General features: G+C 50.7%; 1 protein-coding gene across 1 annotated transcript in view; it reads right to left on the bottom strand.

The window, feature by feature from the left end:
- Nucleotides 1-16,442, bottom strand: part of SLC22A23 (solute carrier family 22 member 23) — a gene marked incomplete at its 5' end in the record, with an annotated part of 169,412 nt that overhangs the window by 44,738 nt on the left and 108,232 nt on the right. Inside the window, one exon of the mRNA XM_034660200.1 lies at nt 1,021-1,189. Within this exon, the coding sequence (XP_034516091.1) occupies nt 1,021-1,189 (169 nt within the window). The remainder of the gene's footprint in view (nt 1-1,020; nt 1,190-16,442) is intronic.

Here is a 16,442-nt window from a genome sequence, read left to right as displayed (position 1 = left end):
CCAAATAAGAGCAACACAGCGTAGTCTGTACTCTCTACACTGCAGCGTCTTGTACTTGTGTGTGAAGGGAGTGCTGGCAGGAAGAGGGGTGGGAGGGCCACGGAAAGAAAGAAAGCACATATTTATTTAAAAAAAAAAAAAAAAAGGCCAAACACTCATTTTTTTCCCTAAACATCTCTCTATCCAAGAGCGGGGTTTTTCAACCTTGGCTAAACATCAATCCTCCAGGGAGTTTTAAAGAAATCTGGTTGCCCTGGTCATACCCCCTAGCCTAGTGTGTTCAATTGTTTTCTTCCCTACAGCCAGCCAGCCAAAAGCCAAAGTTAGACCTGGTTCTCAAAGGCCTAGTGGACTTGTCAGGAGCAGGGGTGGGCAAACTTCCTGTCACGGACCACAGAGTAAATATTGGGCTTTGTAGGCCAATGAGACCTTTGTACCCTCCCTAACTCTGCCATCGTAGCATGAAAACCGCCAGAGATGACACGTATGTAAACATGTGGGCGTGGCCGTGCTCCAATAACACTTTATTTACCAAAACAGATGGTGACCAGATCTGGTCCACGGACTGTCGTCTCTGCCCATCCCTAATCTAGAGGAGATGGGGGCTTTCCTAAATCACCCCTGGAACATCTCCGCAGTTCCCCCCACAAACACAAGACTCCTCCCTTTGCAAATGTATTCATAAAAATCCCGTCAGACTAACCCAGCAAGCAGGCGTCCGGCCGGACTGACGGGGGGGCAGGTGCCCGGAGCGCGATGCAGGGCACTCGGGGACTCACTCCATTCTCTTCTGCCGATTTTTGTGTAGGTTTCACCATTTCCCAAGATACCATGCTTAAAAGGTGAAATTTTACAAAAGTGGAAATGCCCTCACAAGAAAAGCACAAGCTGAAACCAGCCAGAAGCTGGGGGACGGGGCGCCCCCCGTTGTTTGCTTCACGTGCTCCTCCCCAGGGGGCGCGCCCCCCAGAAAGCGTGGCAGAAGCAGCAGGCGGGGAGGCCCGTGGGGAGCATACTCACGACCAATAGAGCAGCATGAGCAGGAAGGGGCAGATGATGAGGGCCTGTAGGACCTGCCAGTCCCGGCACAGGGCGGCCAGCCCGGGCATGAGGAACTGCCCCGCCATGGCCACGAAGCTCGCCACCATCGTGATCATGAACCGTTTTCCAGGCGGGCACAACTCTATTCCTGGAACACAGAAGGGACAAGAGAGATGTGAGCGCCCTGCCCCGTGGCCTGGAGGAGCCACGGGTGCACCAGGGTCAGTGAACCTTCTCCAACAACCAAGCACCATAAAATCGTGTTTATTTGCTGGCCGCCACGAGAGCCCTCCGTCGTACGTCCATGTTGAGATCCTTGTTTTTACAGCTGCATGAGCTAAGGCCTGAACTGGGAAGGGAGCGATCGTTGCTCAAGGTCACAGAGCAAGTCAGTGGCGAAAGCATGTTGTAATTCACAGTGGCCAAGCCCTGACACTAGGAAACGCTGCTCTGTATGGGGATGCGGTGTTTGCCCCGCACAATTCCACTGCCTGTGCTCTCGGCGTGCTGCTGCATCTCATGCCCCCTGCTGCCATTCCTTCCCTGGACCATGCTGTATCAGGGGGCCCCCTCCACCTCTGGACAGAGCACCAGGAACGTCCATCTGCTCACTCCCGCCACCTGCACGCCCCCTTCCTTCCGGCCCCGACTCCCGTGCTCCTTTGGAACTGTGAGTTCCAGGCCATCTATTCGCACTGTGAGACCAAGACAGACCAAGTGGCATCACAGTTCATCTATGTGAACACGACAACCCCCCCCCCCCAACAATCAATAAAGCAGACTTGGACTATGTAGTAAGCTTCTCCTCCCTGCTGGAATTCCACAGCCCACTGTGACATGGGGGTGTCTCACGACCCTGTCTCTGTCCCCACGAGAGACAGCTTCTCTGGCAGACGCGAGCCTGAGTCATCTTCAGGGCTTCAAAACAGCACCGCTGACTGCCTTCCATAAATGTCTCCTGAACGGAGGGACACCATGGTCCCCCTTGTTGGCAAGAATCCATGCTCTTCATCTGACCTTGAGTAAAAAAGATGGTCACAGAACCGTCAGCTGCAGCACCCAAGTGCCAGCCAGCGCAGACCTCGTATGTGAATTCCTACAGGCAAGGCCCTCCGCGGGAGAACGTCGGCTGAGCTTTCTACAACCCGCCGTATTCCCTAAAGCTTGCCTTAAAAAAAAAAAAAAAAAAAAAAAGGAGAGTTAAAATGACTTTTTAAAAAAGAACAAAGACTCTTGGGAGAGAATACTTTCTATGCCTCCGTTTCCAGCGGCTGTGGGGCCGCTGCTGTGGCCCATCCGGTGGCTGTCTCGGGACCAGAGCTGAGACGGTAGGTCGAAAGGCAATAGGGAGGGGAGCAGGTTTGAGGGGAAAACAGACACATTGTGCTCGGCCACCAGGACAGGATCGGCCCTCACTAGGATAGGGCACCATGCCGGCCGCTATCTACACCAGCTCAACTGCACGGAAAGAATAATAAAGTCATCAAGATTTCCACAAACAGGCGATCATCAGCGACGGCTGAGCGGGAGAGGAAGCTGGCCTTGCTGCTCGGAGCTTATCAAGGACTTTCTGCCATTTAATTAAGAAAACAGGATGAAGCAGCCTGTTTCTCCTGGCCACTAACTGCGATGCCCTTCCTTTCCATAGACACGGGCTGGGTTCATTTAAACGATCACTTCCTAGTGGGACTCGGGTCGTCACTCCAGATCTGGCACTTCTGCTCTTAAAAATAACGGATTGGGGTCTTTTTAGAAAGGACAAACGGGCACAGGCGCTGGCTTGCGCTTAGTAGGCACGAGTGGCAGACGTGCTGTGGAAACCAGCAGTCAGCACGAGCCAGGGTGACTGCGCTGCTCTGGACTCGGCACAGGCTCGTCACAGAAGAGAAAATTTAGCACTCGGCCGCCCAGGTGAGCTTTAAACAAAGCCAGAGAGATACTGTTCACACAGCACGATGGCTTCACGTCAGCGGGCCGGCAGGTGCAGCGGGCACGGCACGCAGCCCGTGGATTTGCTCTTCACTGCCTCTCTAATTCTGTGTAAGTATGACACTGTCTGCAACTACGGAAGCTTTACTGCAGACCCTCTTCGGGACGTCTCATCCCGCACGCTGGTCTCCACTCTGTGCTCTCGCACGAAGGATCACAAGGCAACTTCCCTAACGAAGGTGTGGGTTTGTGGAGGCCAAAGGAAATTTGCCCCTTGATGGGCAAATGATTCCACAGTCTGACTTCTCACCATCACCGCCCCCGCCCTTGCTGCAAATGACATGCTGTGACAGGGACATATGTCAGTGTTACTGTCGACATGACAATGATTAATTGTCATAGTTTCTCTCCAGTAGGGTTCTCTCGTCCCTCTCCCATAGGTGGGCGGAAGGATCCTCTAATTCCGCGTGAGGTCCTGAAGAATCTATGCCACCTGAGAGCTCGTTAGAGATGCAGAATGTCAGGCCCCACTCGAACCTCCAGAATCAGCTTCTGCATTTTAGCAAGATCCCTGGATGACTCATGGCGAGGCACTTCCCCAAAACGCTACCCTCACCCACAGTGCGAGAAATGTTTTTGCCTCCCAGACACAATATCTGAGAGCTGAATAAGTAGCACCATTTTTCTGACCTCTCCACTCCTGCTTTTGTAAGGAATCTTAGCAGGGATTTTATTTTATTTCGCCAGGTAGAAAAATGGAAGAGCACTCTGGCCCATCCGTGTATTTTAGCATTCCTGCCAGGGCAATGGAAAAACACAGCAATTTGATGAAAGGACACAGGAATGACACTTGGATACAATGACCTTTCTGCCTTGATTCACCAGAAATCCCTTCCAAATTGCCTGAAATCTACTAGGTTCTGAAGGGGGCTATAAAGATGCTAAAAAAAAAAAAAAGCAATTATCAAAGAACCGCAGGCACTTTAGGCTTGCCATTAATCACATGTTCCTTTTGGATGATGAGAAATCAGTTTTCCTGAAGTGGAAGAGAGGAAGAAATACATCAGAGCATTAAAGCCTTAAGTCCTGGCATCCGGGGGCAGGGGACAGGGACAGCAGGTAGATGGTTTCCGCCCACAAAGGGCCTGCTCCCGGCTCTGCAGACAGGAGCACTTGGCACAGGGGGGTTCACACACCTTGGAGATGTCTACAGCCCCGAGGCCAGGGCTACTGGCCTTGGTCTTGAAAGGCAGGAGGGATGCCTGGGTGGCTCAGTCAGTTAAGCATCTGCTGTCGGCTCAGATCATGATCCCGGGGGTCCTGGGATGGACCTCAGGCTCCTTGTTCAGCGGGGAGCCTGCTTCTCCCTCTGCCCGCTGCTCCCCCACTTATGCTCTCTCTCTAACAAATAAATAAATAAAGTCTTGAAAGGCAGGGAAACCTGCCCACAGCAGGGAATGATGTCCCCTGTGGCACCACCTCCTCAGGACCTGGGGATCATGGGGAACAGGCCACCGACAGGCAGCCATGCATAGCTCTGCACCGCCAACTGGTCAGCAGCCCCAGCGGTGGCCCAGGCGGCACGCTCTGCACAACACTCCTCACAGCCACTTTCGTGGGAGGCCCCCCTGAAGTCATCTTAGCAGGCTTTCACTTGTGGGCAGCAAATACCCCACCCCCCCCTTCCTTATGTAAAACAATTAAGGGTCACAAAAAGAAAAAAAATCATCTTAGGTGGGGCATCATAGATTTAAATATGAAAAGCCTGGATTCTGGGCCAGACAGCCTGAGCTTGAATCTGTCCCCAGCACTTATAAGCTTGTGACCTTGGTTCAGTCATCTGTGAGTTCTGTGCCTCAGTTCTGTCATCTGTAAAATGGACTATTGTGGGCATTCAATAAGCATAGAGTGGCTGCATATAAAAAATGTGATATGTTGGTTTTTCTAAGTAATAATATGGATTATTACCATCTATAATAATATAATTATTGCCAAGTCGCTCTTTGGTCTCATTTGCCCTCTTTATTAGTCACCTGATCTGGTGAATTTCAGGGTAGGATTGAAGGGGCACCGGGCTGGCTCAGTCCATAGAGCATGTGACCCTTCATCTCTGGGTTGTGAGTTCGAGCTCCCCACTGGGTGTAGAGATTACTTAAAAAAAATATAAATGAATGAATGAATGGATTCAGGGTAGGAATGAGTTTTGTTCGAAAAGACTGAACAGGAGAACGTACAATGACAGTCTATACTCTTTCTTCTCCATATATTTTATATCACAGAGATTCTCTCAGGCCTAGCAATAATCCCTCAATTAAAAAACAGAACCAAGTGAATCCAAGAAAACCACATCAGAAATCCCTACTCTTAAATGACTTTTCCCCTGACGCCTTAATGGAGAAGGCTGAAAAGCTATTCTTCCAAGCTTGATAGACGCTGACGGTAAGCAGAAGAATTGCAGAACGTTATGAGAATCAAACAGCAAGGAATTATGCCTTGGGCTGTAGACTGGGGATCACAACCACAACAGTCTCAGCATGCCGGAGACAGGGGCAGCCCGAAGCCCCTCTGTGATGTCTATTAGAAGTGCGGTGTTGGGGCGGGAGATCTTTTCAGGGGCTGTAACTCTAGCGAGATTTGCTTTTCAGAAGCTTCCAGATTCTTACAGATTTCCTGGAGGACAAGAAGGGTGCTGCCCAGATTGGTCGTTCCAGGTGATGGAGGACAAAGACCCAAGGAGAACCAGGTCATCAAAGCGTGGGGGTCGTTAACTGGCCCACAGCTGCTCCTTGGAAGGAGGGTGTGAGGTCAGCGTGATGGGTCAACGTGACTAGGGTAGGTTCTTAGGGATTCAATCAACGGTAATCTAGATATTGCTATCAAGGTATTTTGTAGATGTGATTAAAGTCCACAATCAGTTGACTTGAAGGGAGATTATCCTAGATAATCTTGGTGAGCCTGACTCAATCAGTAGCAAGGCCTTATAACACAGAGCTAAGGCTTCCCAGAGGAAAAAGAGAACATTCTGCCTGCTCACGGCAGCTTCACGCTGAGGCCAAGTTCCAGCCTGTCCTTCCTGCCAGCCTGCCCTCCGGATTTCAGATCTGCGTAACCTGCCCCCACAACTGTGTAAGCCTATTTCTTGTGGAAAATCTCTTCCTGTATATCTCTTCCTGGTTCTGTTTCTCTGGTTGAGCCTCGATAAAGAGATCAGGTTTCTTACACTCACACGAGGTCACACAGGTCCCCCATGCAGCCCTGCCTCAGAAGCAGCTGGCCAAGCCAGCCACTGGCCTTCCTACAGTGTCGCCAGTATGGATTGATACCTATCCTGCTTCCCTGTCCAGGCCAGCCTGGGCCTGGTCCCCAGCCCCATCTAAGTCAAAGCCTGTGAAGGTGGCAGCATCATTCTACTCTCCTGGCTAAGCACATAGATGGCCCTTAAATGGGTTCCCCAGATTGGATGACAAAAAGGCACTGGGACAGGCAAGGGCATGCAGCGTGGGCATCCTTCATCAGAGCAAAACCAGGCAGAGGAAAGCTCTAGAGTTGGGGAGGGGGCAAGGTGTAAGAATTAAACTTCAGAGTTCAGAAAGGATTTCGTCAATTCTGCACTGAAAAGAAAACACCATGATGGCTTTTATCTTTGTTTTGGGAGCAAGAGGTTAGGGAGAAGATGCTTTGTCCTGCTGACTACCTCCCCACCAGGGATTTGAGGGTCAATCTAAGGTCCCATCCAGCTTGGAAATTCCATGACCCCATGAGAGCCACTAAGAGACTTTATATGCAGGTGGATCAAACTTTAAACTCTCTCCCGCTCGAAGTGATGGCATCAAAGCAGAAGCTGAAATTACCCATGTGGTCTGAATGGTTTTAAGGGTGCAGAGCCCCAAGGGTGGGTCCAGGTGGCTCCCATACTCGAATCCCGTTCCACTGTGACCTCTGAACTAGGAGCTCTCCAGTGTGGCCTCTAGGAACTCCATGGGCTGGTGACAGTACACCTCTGGGGGATCCCGGCCAGATGGGAGGTGCTACAGGCAGAGCCTAGAAGTCAGGTGACAGCTACAGAAAAAAGCCAAGTTCTTCTAGAGAACACCGCTGACCGTCCATCAAGAACATCAACCTGCAGAATGGCCAAAGGTTCTGCCTTCTCATTTAGGCGTAAATGAGTCATAACGTCCAGCCCGATGGGTTTTAGGAGCCTACAGTTTAGCTGGTATTCAATGCCCAATAATAGCTTCAGAAACTCCTTGCTGATACAATTTAATCAGAAACAAAATGTCCCGTTCAGGTAACGCAGAGTCTCCATGGATATGCGTGCTCAGCACAAGCAGGTGCACCTGACCTCCTGCTCAGGCCCCCTCGGGGGTGCGGCGTTGTCGGACCAGAGGCTCTCCGTGTGTTGAGGAGCTCCAGGCAAGGAGCGCTGGGCGAGAGACAGAGCCCGGGCATCAGACGAGCTCCTCCGTGCTCGGTGCCTAAGGAATTTGCTGGCAGGAAACAGTCTTTTCCCACCTTCCCCACCCCTGCCACCACACTTACCTAACTGTTCACTGGATTTGGGAATTACGATTGTTTGATTTAAGAAAAAAAAAAAAAAGCCACGTTAGAACCAGGCTTAAAAAGACAGGTCCCATCCTATAATATGTGGGTAAAACCCAGCCCTATTCTTTCTTACAGTATCTATTTCAAAAACTGTGTATGCTGTTGAAGTCTACATTTTCTTGAGATTGCTAAATGCTCCTAGCTCTTCTAAAATGAGCCTATGGGATTTTTCTGGATCAGAGCTGGCCAGCAGTGAAGGACTATAGGGAGTAGGCCGACCATATCCACGCCAGAGAATGAGGAAGTGCGCCCTGCACGGGGGAGCTCAGTGGAGGCCCCAGAATGGGGGACCGAGGGGTTAAATCCCTCCCCTGCTTCTGCCAGGCCAGGTGAAGCTACTCACCTCTTTGTGCTCCTGTTCTGTCATCTATAAAGTAGATAATAACTGTACCGGCCACACTCGGGCGCGTATCTAGCTGCTGTGGAAGGCTTCCTACTTGCTGCTGTCCTTACAGACCTCAGGCCGCTTCCGTGAGGCCCAGGGTGGGCGCGTGTCGCCAAGACACTAACTCCAGTGAATTTAGTTCTTCCACAGGGGATGTAAACTAGCCCGTGTTTTAGGCAAAACCATGTGATATGATGCATGAGCCCCAGAGCATAGGACTTCTGTTTTTCAGTAGCCTCTGCTAGCCGGGGAAAGCTGGCAAGGCTGCTTGGAGAGAACCCAGCGGAGGTTGTCAGATATGGCAGGGAGGGCGAGGCCCCAGCTGTCCCTCTCTGCCTGCCACTTCCCCCTGGTGGTGCATCATTGTAGCCCAGGCCTGCCTCTTCCTCCCCCTCACTAAAATTCATACAGGAGATTCCAAGGAAAGAAGCAGAGAGGCCTGCAGTGAGGAGAAGCAGGCCTGTCAAGTGTATAAAAGCACACACTCTGGGGCGCCTGGGTGGCTCCGTCGGTGAAGTGTCTGCCTTCGGCTCCTGTCACGATCTCAGGGTCCTGGGATCAAGCCCTGCATCAGGCTCCCTGCACAGTGGGGAGTCTGCTTCTCCCTCTGCCCCTGCCCCCTCCACTCGTGCTCACTCTCTCTCTCAAATAAATAAAATCTTTAAATTAAGATAAAAGCACACACTCCTCCGAACAGGTTCAGCACACTTTTATTAGACACCCTACTTTAGAACAACAGCGGCTTCCCTGGCTCCAAGGCCCCAGGCCACTCTGGACCCAAGACACCTGTCCACATAGGACGAGCCGTCACAAGGCTCGGGAGAGGGAGGCGAGACCCGCTCAGGAAAGGACAGCGTCTCCGCACACCGTATTTAAGCACCAAAATTAAACACGATTCCCGGAATGGCCTGGGGATGGAGAGACCTACAGAGACACAGTGCGGACCGGCCGCCACGCGAGGGGGCAAGGCCACACAAAGGCCGACAGGGCCGCTGCGAGCGCACTGCACAGCCCCGTGCAAGAACACACGCCATCCACACAGGCCGCTTGTCCACACTTATGGTCATTACGAAGAGAACCCACCCTCCCTCCCCTCCGGGCCCTCCTCTATTATCAAACAGCTCAGCAGCACACGGCAGCTGCGGGAGAAAGACTGCCCCCTGCGAGGAGGCCCTGCTTTCTCAAGGGCATCCTCCCACCTCATGTGGGCGACCAGGCGTTGGCAACACCACCTGCCTCCCTTGGGCACTGACGGCCTCCAGCCTGGCTCGGCTCAGCCTCACGGGCGCTGCTGCCCACCCGGCTGCCACCAGAGGCCCCTCCCAGCAGCCCCCGAGCCCCTGTGGGCTCCCCCTCACTCCCCTCCCAGCAAGGAGAGCTCCTTCCAATCTCTCTCTGGCCTCCTGCCTCCTGACACCTGCGAGCCTCTCCCCTCTTCGCCGCACTCGCCCTCCTTCCGGCCACTCACCCAGCCGGGCCTGGAAGTGAATGTGCCACTCGATAATTACGGCCCGGCTGAGGACTCTGGGCCCCCAGGAGCCTGAAAAACAGACCTCTGGGCATGTGATTGTGGAATTCCTTATTATAGCAAGAGGGCCTGAAATTGCCAGTCATGTCGACTCAAATAGCATTCGCGGGTATGACTGTAAAAGGTTGCTATTATCAGAACAGCTCCGCATCTTCCCTTCTCCGTGGAAAACTCCCTTTTCCTCCTCATTTAGGACCTGCCAACATAAAGGAACGGTCAGAAGAGTCTGAAAGGCTGTTTTGTCTATTTGGAGAAAGAGAATTAAAAAACACAGAAATGGAGCTATTTCTTACAAATCACATTCCAGGGTCTGCCAGACATGTGGACATAGGCAGTTAAAGCTCAAATGTGGAAGTACTGGATTAATTACCAGTTGAGTGACCTACGACAATGTCTCCACTGCGGGCCTGAGTAACTCCCACTCACTGTGGCCCAGACACTGGGGTAGGCATTTTGCACCCATGAAACTCACTTCATCTGCACAGCGATTCTATGATGTAAGTCTTGTCTTTAATGCTCATTTTACACAAGAGGGTCCTGAAGCTCAGAGTCATTAAGTGACGTGTCCAAGATCACAGAGCTAAGGAAAGAACAAGGCAGGAGCTGAAGCCAGCGCCCCCATGCCTCCTCACTCCTCTGCTGCAGACTGGAGTTTCTTCAAACACGGCCCCTCGTGGGTACGGCCTCTGTGCTGTGTTCCTGCCAGAATCTAAGCTCCATGCAGGCCAACGCTGCTTTGCCTTCGCTCATCCCCCTTCCTCAGAGCCCAGGACAGTGCCTGGCACACAGCAGGGGCTCAGCTGTCTGTCAGATGAAAAGCAGCATAATGGGTTCTTCCTGTCTGGATTAGTTACTTTACCTACGTTCCTCCTTTCTCCAATTTCTACAGTGGAATCAATTAGACTGATGGTGGCTGAGGACAGCTGGTAAATCCGCAGGAGCTAGTCCTCCATGTGCACTCATCGTGGTCCACACAGTCACAGGCTGACCGACATCTGGGGACATGTCAACCATAAAACCCAGCTACCCAATATGAGCCATGAAGTTCAGTTTCCTTTCCAGATAATAAATTATTTCATTTGTTTTTTTTTTTTTAAATAACATTACAGTTCCTCACAATGAGGAATGGGGATTTAAAGGCTCACCAATGTTTCTGCTTAGAGACACTGTGTAAAAACCGGCGAGTGATGTTCAGCAGTACATGCTGAAGAATTCAAATTAATACTGCTTTTTTTGTCTCCTGGTATTTAATAAGAGAAGAAAAATCCAAGGAGAGAAACAACTTCAAACACCAGAACAGCCTCAGGTCCATGGAAATCTCAGCAGTTCAGATCTGTGGCTCCTTTTCAAGCTAAGTGAACACGCAGAGACAGCGAGTGGGTGGCACAGTCATTAGGCATCTGCCTTCGGCTCAGGGCGTGATCCCAGAGTTCTGGGATCGAGCCCCACGTCAGGCTCCTCTGCTGGGAGCCTGCTTCTTCCTCTCCCACTCCCCCTGCTTGTGTTCCCTCTCTCGCTGGCTGTCTCTGTCACATAAATAAAATAAAATCTTAAAAAAAAAAAAAAAAAAGAAATTCCCATCCAGGTTTCCCAGCTGCCAATTCCAGAAGAACAATCCTCAAACCTCATTTTCTCTGGTACTGTCCACCCATGGATGGAGATCATACTGATGGATCTCGTTTGCGTAATTAGATTATGCATGGGAGCCAAAGGAAGCCTCCAGGCCTTGCAATTTGAAGCAGCAGGTATGGCCAAAAAGAATAGTCCAAATTAGTTCCAGCTCTGACTTCCGGGGGCATGCACTTAGCTCCCCAAGTGTCAGAGTGCAGAGATGATCCACTTTTTATTTCTCATCATCAACATTGCCAATATTGTCGTTATTTTATGAGACTGGCAAGGAATCAAGAACTTGGGGGCTGGGTTTATGGTAAATAGAAAAATCGCAATATGAGTTCATAGTATCATTACTTTCAACATGTAGCAATAGTGAATGCATTTCACTCTTTGGAATAATTTTCCTTATTAGGGAAGAATTATTAGTAACTGAATCTTTCTGAACGAGACCTTCCCTTTTTCACATTTTCTCACATACCCATCTTCTCTTGTATCTGTACTTAAAAAAGAAACTTTTGCAAGTCTGCATGTTCACGAAGAAGAGAGAAGAGTAGAATCGATCCGCATAGACAATCTGCTAGGGTCAACGATGATCAATGTTTTCCTTCTCTCGGTTCTTCTGGTTCTTTTCTCTCTTTCTCTCTTTCCTGTAATATTTTAAATCAAATGCTTGAAATCATGTCTTCTAAATACTTCTAAATACTAATGTATGGATGGCTCGTTACCAAAAGGACATTTCCTTACATAAAGACATTCCATCTAACAAAATCATAATAATTCTTTAATATTATTTCATATCCAGTCTGTGTTCAAATTATTCCATTACCTCAAAATTCTCCATCTGGTTGTACTTTTAAAAATCAGGTCCAAATCGGGTCTATATGTTGTACATCCCTTAGGTTTCTTTCAAGATAGAGAAGCCCCTCCCCATCTCCTTCTCCTCCATGACACTGTCTGTTGAAGAAACCAGAGGGGTTCTGGTTTTACGTGATTACTTTCCCATGGTTCCTTCATAACCTAAGCTGGAAGCTAGACCTCAAGATCTGGTTGGACTCAAGTTCAACGTTTTTGGTAAGAAGGGTTCACGGTGGGTCTGCACTTCCTGTCGCAGCGGCCATGAGGCGCACCTGTTCCCATGATGTGAAGAGGAACCGATGATTCCAGTGGGGGCACCTCAGCCTCCCGTCCTGGAACCATCTGCTAACATTCTCGCTACTGGTTTTGGCATCCTCTGAAGATCAATGCCCATATCAATTATTTCACTAGGGGTACAAAATCATGATTTGCTTTTCTAATTCCATCCTTCATTGTTTCACCTTGAATGATTTTGTAAAGGACTTTGTTAATTTGGAAGAGGCAGCAGTAATAATCACGATCGCTCTGGGTGATGGATAATTTCACACGTCATGTCACCCTCCCACTGCACCAGAGCAAAACAAAGCCTTTCATAATTACTCAAGACCTCGTGTGATCTCCACCCCAGCCGTACCCCTCAGACCTCATCATCTGCCACTCTCCCCCTCCTTCATGTCACTCTGGCTACACTGGCCCCCTTGCTGCACTTACTGGCTGTCCCCTGTCCATGCAACACCCTCCCCGGAGTCACATGGGTCTCTCCTCCCTTCCTTGGCGTCTCTGCCCCAGTGTCACTCCATCAGGGAAGCTCAGCCGATGCTGAATAGCAATCCTTACCCCTTCCCACGCCCCAGGTTCTCCCTGATGATTTATCACGCAGCTGTTCTTAGAACCCTGGTTCTCGAGTGTGGACCTGGACCAGTAGCATAAACAGCACCTGGACCATGATGGAAACACAAATTTTAGGGCCCATCTCCAGACTGACCAAATCAGACTCTGGGGTTGAGTGCAGCAAGCTGTGTTAACCAGCCCTGCCTGCAGCGAGTCTGACGGATCTCTACTTCGAGAACCACTGCATGCACTTTACAAATATTAGATCATTTCATCCTCCTACACCCTCCAAGGTAGGTACTATTTTATCATTCCATTTTCAAGGTGACAAAACACAGCCTTGTGGGCCCCACGCCTGGGGATTCGATTCGAGGGTCTGGGGGCAGGGTCCTGGAATCTGTGTTTGTAACAAGTTCCCAGGTGATGCAGACACTATGGGTTCAGGGACCACACTCTGAAAATCATTGCTCTGAACACCGGAGGCAGAGTTTCATACACCTGAAGCCTGAGATCCCACCATTAACTCTCCTTTGCAGTATTAGCATGTTAATAAAACAGAACAAAGCTGCGTAACAGCTTCTAACACCTGTTGGCCTACTGGCCTTGGAGTGAGTGGACGCTGGCTTCTTTCCCTATCACCAGACCTGTGATTTTTTTTCCCCCCACTGAAGAAAATAGTTCTTCCAAGGCCCAAATGGCAAGGCAGGCAGGGACAGGAAAGACCTGGGGTTGCAAAGAAACTCAACTCTCAAGTCTATTTCAGATAAAAGGAAATTCACAGAACACCCACTGGTGCCGGCGGAGTCAAATGCCAGGCAGATAAGAAACGTGTGACATGGACCTGGCGCTCGGGGCGGGCCCATCAGCCGGTGCTTGCCCAGTTTAAAGGCCTTTAAATTCAGTTAGAAAATACAACACTCTGGGTCACACAAAACATGTCCAGGGTCAGGGTCTGGCCACATGCCGCCCGCCTGCGGCCACTGAACCTCACCTAAACGGCTCATTTTATTCAAGGGGAAAGTAAGGTCGCGGAGCGAGTTGGTAGGAGCAGAAGCAAGCATGAACTCCAAGCCTGGGGCTCTCTGGGCTTTACCGCTTTACTTGTATTAGAGAAAACAAGTCGCTTGGATCGCTCCTGGTTTATTTTTAAATGGAGATTACAATAAAAACAAAAATCAAACTTGACGTGACATATGTCGGTTAAAATTAGCTCTCTTCTCCCCCACCAAATTGGAAAACCCCTTGGGGCCATATTCAACCCAACAGCATCTCCCAACTGAACAAAGGGTCCGATCGGGCCAACAATCCGGGAAGGGATTTTCAAGAAACAGATCCTTGGTGAGGGGATGCACTGGCCAGAAGGAGCCGTAGGTGGTTCTCCTCCCAACCCAGTGGAGTGGAGTGTCCTCAGCAGAAGTGAGCGGGAGATTCTGAGAAGTTCTAAGATGCAGCGCCATCTTGCCCCACGGCCATCTTGTTTCCGACAGTTTGTTCTACTTGGTGTTTGACTCTGGATTTCCTATACGTGGGGTGAGGGTGGGGAGATGAGGAATTTGACAGTTCAGAACACTAGTCCTCAACCAAGTCCTGCCCTGGAAATTGGGAGACAATGTCTGCTCTGCGGCAAAGCCTCTCGTCCCAAGTGGGAGCAAAGCCTCAGAGGGCGCCGCTCTGAAGTCCCATCCAGGGAACTCCAAAGGTCACACTGTGTTCACTGCACCCATGCCCTATGGCATGCACAGTGTGGGCTCAGTGAATCGATGCTGAGTGACACATTTATAAGGTCAAATAACAGAATACTCCTCGGCTAAATCCCCCACATGTTTGCCAAACTCCTCCACAGCGGGACTGGAGTTTACTCCACCGGGCAAAGCCCTACTGTGACCCCATGGACAGCAGTGTGGCCTTGAGGTAGCCGTTCAGCCTCTTAAACCTGAGTCAGGGCCCTCGCCTTTACAACGCGGAGTGTGCCCTTCTTCTCTCCGGAAAGTCAGGTCCTGGGGGACTCCGTCCGTCTGTCCTTCCAGCTCCAGGAGGTAGAGTTTATAACGCAGCAAACTCAAATCTGGACCTGGGGGAGCAGTACAATATTGCTCTGCTGAATCCTAGAGGTGCTGTTGGAAGCCATGGAAAGTGCACACACCGAGATGCGCATGTCACCCAACCCGGCAGCACAGACGTTTCCAGAACGTCCTTCTGATCATCCATCCCAGGCGTCTGGAGGCAGAAGACAGAGTCTCCATGGCATGTTTCCTCTTCCACCCGTGACATTTCTCACCCAGACTGCTACCATAGCTTCTCAAGGTTTTCCCCTTAATTCGTCTGACACCGCTGATAGATTACTACAGCACAGCTCTGTTACATTTCAATATTGCTAAAAACGCCAAGTCATGTCCAAATTCTGAGTATGCTGTTGATGGTTCTGATTTCAGCTTCCTGGCCCATTTCCCTCTCACTTCTGGCTCTCCTCACGTAACTCGACGTGCAGGGCACATGAGACCATTCCAATGGCTTACATCGTGCCTCCCTGCCTCGCCACTCCCAGCCCCTGTGCCTCTGTCTACTCGAATCCCTCCATCTGTTAAGGCCTGGCTATCCCTGCACCTTCCTTCGTCAGCTCCTGGACTGCCAAGCCAGACGTAACCTCTTCCTTCTGGATCCCAGAGCACTTGGCAAGCGCATTCCAGAACCTCTTATTCGCCTTCCCCTGGTGCAACCACGAGTTCCTTGAGAATGAAAACCATGCTTGCTCCTCTCTGCGTCACTCTTAATGTCTAGCATTGTATTCAGCACCTACCAGATGCTCCATAAACGCTGAATTCAAACAACAGGAATGAGAGAGGCACAATTTTCCATGGGAGCCAGAGAATCCGGTTAAGGAGGACGGGACGGCAGGTTTTACGAAGCACATCGATGTGAGGGTATGAGGATCTGTCATGACTGGAGCCTCTGAGGGCTCTCTGCACCAAGCACGAAGGCAACCAGCTCCTCAAGCCGCTCTACCACATCAAAGCTTGCAGGCCTATGTGTTGGAGTATCTCCGCCCCCCACACCCCCACCATGGCTCCCGGGGGGTCTGTGCTGCTGAAGGTGGGGCATTTACTGAGCTGCCAGGGTGGTGCTGGGCGACGGCATTTACCACTTACAGAGGGCTTGCGTGTGCCCATCACTGTGTGTGGCACCTTTCCTCTTTTCTCTCTCTCTTTTTTTTTTAAGATTTTATTTATTTTACTTGAGAGAGAGAGAGGGACAGAGCACAAGCAGAGGGAGCAGCAGAGGGAGAGGGAAAAGCAGGCTCCCCACTGAGCAGGGAGCCCGACGGGGCTCGATTCCAGGACCCCACAATCGTAACCTGAGCCGAAGGCAGACGCTTCACCAACTGAGCCACCCAGGTGCCCTCTTCTTTTCTTTTTATTCTTAACTCTTAGGTCTGTTTTGCATACACGGATGAACAGGCTTGGGCAGCCTCAGTAACGCAGCCAGGTCCTCGCGCAGCCGGGCGGGGTACTGCACACACATCTTGTTTGCACTCCATCTGCACGACTCCGTTTGGCAGGTGTTACCGTTCTTAGGTGAGGCTCCACAAAGTTACCGGACTGGCTCACATACCCACCCACAGCCGGTAAAGGGAAGAGGCAGATTCGAAGCACAGGTCTC

Source organism: Ailuropoda melanoleuca, chromosome 5, assembly GCF_002007445.2.
Source record: "Ailuropoda melanoleuca isolate Jingjing chromosome 5, ASM200744v2, whole genome shotgun sequence".
NCBI classification, from domain to species: Eukaryota; Metazoa; Chordata; class Mammalia; order Carnivora; family Ursidae; genus Ailuropoda; species Ailuropoda melanoleuca.
The sequence above is the reverse complement of the archived record's forward strand: the minus strand, read 5'-3'. Positions and strand labels throughout refer to the sequence as shown.